The sequence below is a fragment of the Vidua macroura genome, chromosome 1 (genome assembly GCF_024509145.1).
Source record: "Vidua macroura isolate BioBank_ID:100142 chromosome 1, ASM2450914v1, whole genome shotgun sequence".
Classification (NCBI taxonomy): Eukaryota; Metazoa; Chordata; class Aves; order Passeriformes; family Viduidae; genus Vidua; species Vidua macroura.
The window spans coordinates 142,713,444-142,721,732 of record NC_071571.1 but is presented as its reverse complement, the minus strand read 5'-3'; the positions used below and the strand labels follow the sequence as shown (position 1 = coordinate 142,721,732).

Sequence of the window (8,289 nt, the reverse complement as noted above, 5' to 3'; positions counted from 1 at the left end):
AACACCACAATACTCTAAGGCAAGGGCCTGGAAAACGGAAAGACAAGCGAAACCTCATTTCTGTTGCCCTGCTAAGCTGCTGGAGCCAGGCGCTGCGAGCAGCCCCGTGAGCTCTCAGGCACCACAGCGGAGGGTGTAAGGGAAGGCTTTGGGAAGGAGCGCTGCCCGGGGCCGGCGCCCGGAGGTCGGCGGGTGCTGCCGGCCCGCTCCCCTCAGAGAGGCCGGGCGGGCGCCTGCGCGGGGCCGCCCCTCGGGCCCCTCCCTGCGGCCGAGGCTCCCCGAGCGGAGCGGAGCGGGGCTGGGGCTGGGGCCGGTCCGGGGCGGGGCGGCGCTGCCGCCGCCGCTGCCGCTGCTGGCGGGAGCTCGGCGGGGCGGTGCCTGGCGCGGACCGCCCGGCCCCACCGGCGGAGCAGCCGCGGGAGCGCGGCCCGGGCGACTCGGCCGCGGGCGGTTCTGGCGGCCCGAGCGCCGCGCCCTTCCCCGGCTCCATGTCGGCGTGGCTCGGCCGGGCGGCGCTGCTGCTGGGGCGGCCGGGGGGCCCCGCCGCCGTCCCCTCGTCCTGCCTGGGCTCGCTGCGGGGCCCGCGGTGCTGCTGCCGCCGCCGCCCGGGCAGCCTGCGGGGCGGTGCCGAGGGGCTGCTCCTCCCGCGGGGGTCGCGGGCGCTCGGCACCCACCCCAGGAAGGAGCCGATGGAGGCGCTGAACACAGCGCAGGGGGCCCGCGACTTCATCTATAGCCTGCACTCCACCGAGCGGAGCTGCCTGCTGCGGGAGCTCCACCGCTTCGAGTCCATCGCCATCGCCCAAGGTGAGCCGCGACCCACCCCGAGCCCGGCTGGGGGTGGGGGGGCCGGGCCGGAGCGGGGGCTGAGCCTCTGAAGTTTGGGGGTCCTCCCGCCCTCGGCCAAGCGACTCCTTCGGGCGATTAGGAAACTCCAGCAGGAGGAGGCATGGAGAAGCGCTCGCCCCTGTGTGTTCGCGTAATTGGTATAAATGAGGTACACGACCTGAAATTTACTTTCCAGAAGCATCCGCAGCACCTTTGGAACTTAAATTTGCCCAGTGTGGGAAATCCTCGGTGGGTCTGTCATCTCACCGGGTGTGTCAGAGAGCCACGGGTGGCCATTTTTCGGAATGGGAGTAGGAAAGTGTGTCTCATAAAATCCGCCTGACACCAGGGCAGCAGTAAATTGATTTCAGACCTCTTAAGAGACGCCGGGCTGCTGCTGCGCTGGGAGCTCATTCATGAGTTACACTTCCCTGCACGGAGCGCTGCCGGCGCTGCTTCTTGGAAGTGTCGGTTCTCATTCGGGAAGATGTGTATGTGCTGGGAAGGTTTACAGATGTATCTCTGAACAAAAAGCTATGCAACGCCAATTAAAGTAATTCATAGTGACCCTTCTAGTCTGATCCAACTGTTCTTGCCAACTTCATGCTGTTCCTTAAACAAATCAAAAGCTGACAAAACCAAATCCTCTTAATTACAGCCTCCTTACTTCTAGTTCTGATCCTCAGTTGTAATTTACAATCCCTATTGCAGCAAAGATGATAGCGGGTACTTAAGAGATCAGTGTGCATTTGATCTAGGCCTCTGTGACTTTGATAGTAGCGTGTCCTTGGAAAGGGCATTTCTGTGTCTTGTGGCTCCTCTGTAGATGTCTGGAAAAAAAAATAGGGTGGCAGAGACCAGATCTGAGGGTCAGCTGTAAAAGTGTGGCTTTTGTGAAGAGACAGAACCCTTTCAGGTATCTCTTTGATTTTGTTTGTAGCACACTTGCACTAGTGTTTCTAGTCAGAGTGAGAGTAGTTCATTTAAACACCTCATTTTGGGAGCAGCAGCACTTCTGTTTTGCAGACAGTGAATCAGTTTTATTTGTTTTACAACGCAGAGAGTAGAATGCTTTGAACTGTAAGTTGACAGTAACTTTTGAATACTAACAACTAATACTCTTCCCAAATAATTCCTTCTCAGCATCTGAAGGGTTCTTGCCATGAGGTTTTTGTGTGAGTTTCATCAGTTATTGCTCAGGTTAAACAGAATGGAACTGTGTATCTGGAGGATTGTGTGGTGGATATCAAAATAAGACTTTAAAATTTCAGTATAGCATCTCAATTTTATACAGATATAAATCAACAGGTGGTCGTATTTAATATCTTGTTGCTCAGATGCTGTTAGGTGTAATGTGAAAGTCTGTTGTGTAAAATGCTGTGACTTTCTGATGATTCAGAATTTAGAAGCAAAGTAACAAAAGCATTTAGACATTAAGTTTGCATTTAGACATTTTACTGCATGGGAGATTATTAGTTGGTTTTAAGTTTATTCCACTAGTGGAAATTGCAATTCATTTGTGCCTGAAACTGTAATCGTTAATCTTGCTGGAGAGATTATTTCAGCAAAATCTTAGCTGTGGGCTTAGTAGCCTCATAGGTAAGGGCTGCATAAAGTGTTGTAGTGCCATCAGACCTCATCCTTGGAGTCAGATTCTTGATCTGCCCACCTAGCTTGATAAGACTTTTTTTTGTAGATAACCCTTTCCATTAGCCAGCTCTCTTCATGGGATGTTTTTACCAGACTGCAGCATGGTAACAGCTGTCAGCTTTTACCTACACGAAATTCTGTTTCCTCATGTGTTATGAAAAAAGAAAAATCATAACTGAAAAGGGCTTCTAGTAAGTCTGTTAAATAGAAATTGGAGAAAAACTCTATCTCGAATTTATTACCCATAGCTGTTTTCTGTAGAGGATTGGTATTGAAAGAATTCAGATTTTGTGTGAAGAAGGGCAGAGAGGTGTTGGATATGTATCATCACTCTTAACAGTGTGGAGTGCCAGAAGACGACAAGGTGGATAGAAGGGCTACACTTGAAAGAAAATTAGAGACTTTTCTGAGCTAGATGTTTGTATTCTGTATTTAAAATGCTTTATTATATTTAGAAATATTTTGTGTGGTTGCTCTTTCCTGCTGTTGAAATGGTGACTGTGTAGCAATGACCTGAATAGGTACGCAGGTTGTGAGTAGCAGATGAGGGGAGAGCTATTTGTGCCTTGCTTTCCAGGTACTTTCTTAGATTGACTTGTGTCACTTTTGATCTATACAAATCGTGAGTTCGGTCAAGACAAAACTGTTTTAGAGATGTTGGGTTTCTTATCAATCCTCTTATTCACTGGCAGCATGCTGTAGCTCCCAGCAGCTGATTCTTTAGCTGAAGTCCCCGGTTGTAGTTTTGTGTTGATTTCCAATGAAAGTGATCCAAACGCAGCCTTCAAATTCTCTTCTTTACTGCTTGTGTAAATTCCCATGTTCTGTTTGAATCTGAAAAATCAGTCTCTCCTTAATCATGAAAATGCCTATGCAGTTTTGCTGCTGTGCTTAAGCTTGTTTTGTGCCTGTGATCTTTTCATAATTCTTTATGGAAAGGGAGGTGTTAGTCCATACCCTTCTTAACGCAGTCCTTATTGGGTTAAGTTTTGACCTTCTTCCTTCACTACCTCTTCTGTGCCCTAACAGACCCCATATCAGCTAGGGGAGGCTGTCAGCAATATGGGGAGACCTGGGCACATCAAGAACCAAATGGGGCAAGTTCCTCAGCCCATTCCCAGGCCTACCACCAGAAGGATGCAGTTCCACCAGCTAATTGCCCTAGCACGAAATATGACAGGACACACTATCTGTGGCCTCCGCTAATGGCAGAGGCTGCGGGGAAACCCATCCTTTGCTGCGGCTGCTACGCTGAAGGACGGTCCTCAGGTAGGTGAGCTGTAGCTGTTACCTGTAAGTTAGGTGAGTCTCTGAAGAATTTTTGAAACTTAAAACATCTGTTTGTGCTGTAGTCACGAAAACTGTAGGTGGGGAGAGGTTTGTGAGTATGTTCCTGTCTGCCATCACCTTGTCACCTGTATTACCTGCAGGTTCATGGATAAGCCAGATACCGGGCACAGGAGGTCAGTTAAGCAGCCTAGCTTATGAGTAAACACTGACTGAAATTCTGCTGTTTGTTTTAGTGCTTCAGAAGACAGAACTCTGTCTGTGAGAATGTGATGGCTGAGAGCTGAAAGCCTGAGTTTAGATGCGTTTTGCATAGTAGAAGCTGGGGGGAAGACTGTGAAACTGAGTCTTGATAGAATAGTTCTCAGAAAATATTTTGAAAACTGTCTTGATTTAGACTATAATCTGTATCTTACTATCTTAAAATTTAGTCAAAACATCACTGAGCTGTTCTTCCTGAAGGCAGCTGCAAATCCTTTCTCATCTGGATTTAGTTTTCCTTCTGCATTGAAGTCTTTAAGTATTTTTTTTTTTTTCCCTTGGAAAGATGAATAGTGTCCCATTTTCCCAGGAAGAGCTTTGAAACAAAGTTTTTAAATTTTAGCTTGTGTTTCTTGTAAGCATGTCAGTTGCACACAGCCACACTAGATAGCGACGATACATGTGGAATCGAATACAAGTAATTTGTATATTTCTATTTTCATGGTTACAGGAGCGCTGAAGTAGCAAGTAGGCTGGTTGATTTCAAATATAATAGTCCTGCTTTCTTTTTCTAGAAGTGGTGCCCTGTAAACAAGGCTTCAGATAATCATATTTCTCTTGTTTCTTTCTTGCATGATGGAGATGAAAGTGTAAAATCTTTCAGAAAATATGCAGAATGATTTAATGCTTCTGACCTTCTATAGCAATAGTCCATTGACAAAAGTGGCACTAGGAAGAAGATGGAACTTCTTTCTTAAGGAGCTTATATTTAGGGTTTCTACCTTTAGTTTCCAGTGTATGATATGAGATGATTCATGAAAGATGCACTTATAAGCAGTGCAGCAAGCCTGGTAATGAGGGGGGAAAATATTAAGGGGTTTGACTTTAAGTAAGAAATAGTAAACTTGGCAATTTTGCTGTGTCTTTATTGCTTCCTAGGGTACTGTTGGTCTTTTATGGGCTGCTTTGCAATATTCTTGAGCCCAGATCTAACTACTTTTCATTAATATTACTAACATAGTGATTATCTAGGGCCTCTAGGAAATCTCAGTCTTGACAGTGAGAGAATCCTTTATTTTCCCATCTTTTGTTGCAAAGATGGGAAAACAATTCCTGTTTTCCTATCTTTCTATACATACACATAAAATACATATGTATGTGCATATATGATACGTAAAATAGATGGTTTTAGTATATAATGTGTGTACATTGATCACAATTCCTTTAAAGCACCCAGTTGCATTTTATATTTTAAGTGGAAGAAGACTTTTGTGAAATGATCACTAAATGAAAGGTCTTTTGAAGTAGATTTTCTTCTCCCTCTGCCTGGTGAGGTTGTGTATTACCTGGAAAACATGCAAAAACACCATAGCAGTGAGTCTTGACTGGCTTTGTAATTTAATTTGCAAGTTTTGGAGAATGCAGTTTCTAGCTAGATTCTGTTTGAAGGCACTGGGATGTCATACCATTCATGATAATCTGAGATACATAAATAATATGACCCAAACGGGGCATTCTGATAGAAAACTGTTCATATGTAGTAGTGACTTTATCTTGTTTTTGTTTTAAAAAAACCAAAACCGTAGTGTGCAGGTAAAGGGCTCCACCTCCTTGCATTCAGTTGGGCTGACAGCTGGTGCAGAATCTCAGGGAATTCACAAGGCTTTAGCTGTTGTTGGGTGAAATCTCATTTGGTATCAGAAGAAACCTCACTGGCTTATGTTCTGGTGTTAAATTTATGAGCTCCCCAGTTTACTAGAATCGCTTAGGGAGTGTTTGAGCCTATGTGCCTCTAGTTCCACAGCTTTACAAAGAAAAGTTAATTCAAAAGATGTAGTGTCATCAGATGAGTGGATTTCACTGAGGTTTTTAGACACTCTAAACAAGTCTGTGAAAAAGATTCCCTTTTGTTTAATGAGTCAGATGCTTCTTGCTGATATGAGCAAACTGGTTTGGTTTGTTCACCACTGCCATGGTGGTTTAGGACTGCTTGGATTTTAGCACCTCTTTTTGTTAGAACTGAATCTCTGCTAACACAACAAAGCATAATTCCATCCTTCTGGAAGTACTTGTCTTGTTTGAAGAGTGATTTCACAGTGCAGGTGTGAGGTTTGTGGTAAGCACTGCCCTCAGCCTCCTGAACTGGGAGAACAGGAACTGTTCGTGCTGTTGAGCTTTGACAGGCACTGTGGCACCTGGTGGGGACAGTTCTCTCTTCCTCTCTCCTTCACAGACCCAGCACATGCAGGTGAATGCCATGCTGTGTGTGGAGCAGTGTCATCTACTTCTCTCTCCCTTGCTGTGACCTAGGTCAATACATTTTTTTAACTCTAGTGTTTGATTGCTATTCTGGGAAAAGGTCTTCTGGCAGACTAATTCACAAGTTTGAAGTGCCCTGTCAAGGTGGTAACATGACAAACCCTTGCCAGCCTGCCTTTGTGAGTTCCTTTATGCTCTCGGACCATTGCAGTCTATGCCAGAACTATTACCAATCTCACTGCTGTGTCAAAAATACTAGGTGGTGAAAGAAACACTGTGTTTCAGATGGAAGGATGAGCTACATTTTGCTTTTGAAACTTTTTTTTTTTAATATACCCCCCACCTCCTGCCCAGAGTCTTGGCGCTCTCTCATGAAGGCAGAGTGCAGAAGGAAAAGTGCTACTGAGGCTCTATTGATCATTTTCATTAACATCTGAACCTCATGAATCACAGAATCATAGACTATCCTGAGTTTAAAGGAACCTATAAGATTCATCAAGTCCAGGTCCTGGCCTTGCACAGCACACCCCCGAGGATCATACCATGTGCCTGAGAGCATTGCCCAAACTCTTCTTGAGCTCTTGAGGATTGATGCTGTGACCACTTCCCCAAAGAGTCTGTTCCAGTGCCCAACCACCCTCTGGGTGTGAAACTTTTTCCTAATACCCAACTTCAACCTTTGCTGACACAACTTCAGGCCTTTCCCTTGAGTCTGCCACAGACAAGAGATCAGTGTCTGCCCCTCTGCTTCTCTGGGCTGAGTAAGTTTGGGCTGTTCAGCCTGGAGAGCTTTTCTCCAGTTAGGAAGAAATTCTTTACTGTGGGGGTGGTGAGACACTGGCATAAGTTGTCCAAAGAAGCTGTGAGTGCCCCTTTCCTACAAATGCAGGTTAGATGGGGCTTGAAGCAACTGGGTCTAGTGGAAGGTGTCCCATGGGGTTGGAACTAGATGATAATTAAATCCCTTCAAACCCAGACTGTTAGGTAATTTAGGGGCTGAAGTTTTAATGTCATAAACAAGAAAATTGGTGCATGGTCGCTCTTGGTAAAACTATTCTGAAACTGCTCTCTGAAAATGTCAACTGTAACTGTCTACCTTTTAACTACCTGCAGAAAGGTAATGTTTTCTGAAGTTCATGATTTTTCTGTTGTAGTTTGGTTTTCTTCCATATTCTGAAATTTTACTTGCTCGTAACTTAAAGCAGGTTCTAGTCTGCTTAAATGCAGAAACATTCTCTTACTTTTTTTTGCAGAGAAAACCCTGCAAACAATCAAGTGGAATTGGTGTAAAACCCACAGAAATCCAGTCTTAATATTTCTAAAGGATCTTTTCTTGCTGGTGGATGCTCCAGTATTGATTGGAAGATTTTAAATAATGACTGATTGCTGTTTTGCTTTTGAAAACTCGTTGTAGCATTAAGGTATCCTAAACCACTGGTACCACTGGAGAAGCCAGCAGAGGAGGTAGAGTCACCAGAGACGACCAGTGAATTTGGTACAGTAGAAAAAACCTAAATGGAAAAGTGTGTTTGCTGACATGTGCATTGCATAAGGCCAGCAGGCTGCTAGTTTGACAGACTTCCTGCATGCTTGTTTTGATGCATTTGGCATGTATTGCTGCAAGAAATAGAAGTACACAGTTTTTGTTCGTATTCATATAAAGCCTTCAGTCTCAAGAATTTCAGCAATTCTCAACTTCAGGTACTTACGCTTAATTTGACCAAGGTGTTGCAAGCACAGGTCTTTTGAAACTGCTGCACTATACTAGAGTATAGTGCAGCAGTTAATACTTGGTCAAGTTAATACTTGACCAGAGATTTCAGATGATGCAGCAGCTTCATTTTTTTGAAGCAGGTCAGTATCAGCTACCTTATGCTTTTTTCTTGGAAAGTGATGTGCATTAAATTATGAGGTCCAAATATAATGCAGGAATGATACGATTACTAAAAAAATTTATTTAGTTAGCTGCCTTTGCCCTTTCCTGCCAAAGGTAAAATAAGATTGCTTCAATTAAAATAAAAGATTGCTCCAATTAAAATTTGTTTTTTCTTTTGCATATGTTTC

At 44.6% G+C, this 8,289-nt stretch overlaps 1 protein-coding gene across 2 annotated transcripts in view; it reads left to right on the top strand.

Annotated features, from left to right (window-relative positions):
- The first annotated feature begins 376 nt into the window (after window positions 1-376).
- The window catches only part of TMEM65 (transmembrane protein 65), a 30,923-nt gene continuing 23,010 nt past the window's right edge, over window positions 377-8,289 (top strand). The window contains exons 1-2 of one of the 2 annotated variants that reach the window (XM_053987385.1): window positions 377-807; window positions 3,508-3,747. In XM_053987385.1, the coding sequence (XP_053843360.1) occupies window positions 489-807; window positions 3,508-3,747 (559 nt within the window). In that variant the 5' untranslated portion in view covers window positions 377-488. The remainder of the gene's footprint in view (window positions 808-3,507; window positions 3,748-8,289) is intronic. The other variant, XM_053987394.1, reaches the window with a different exon arrangement.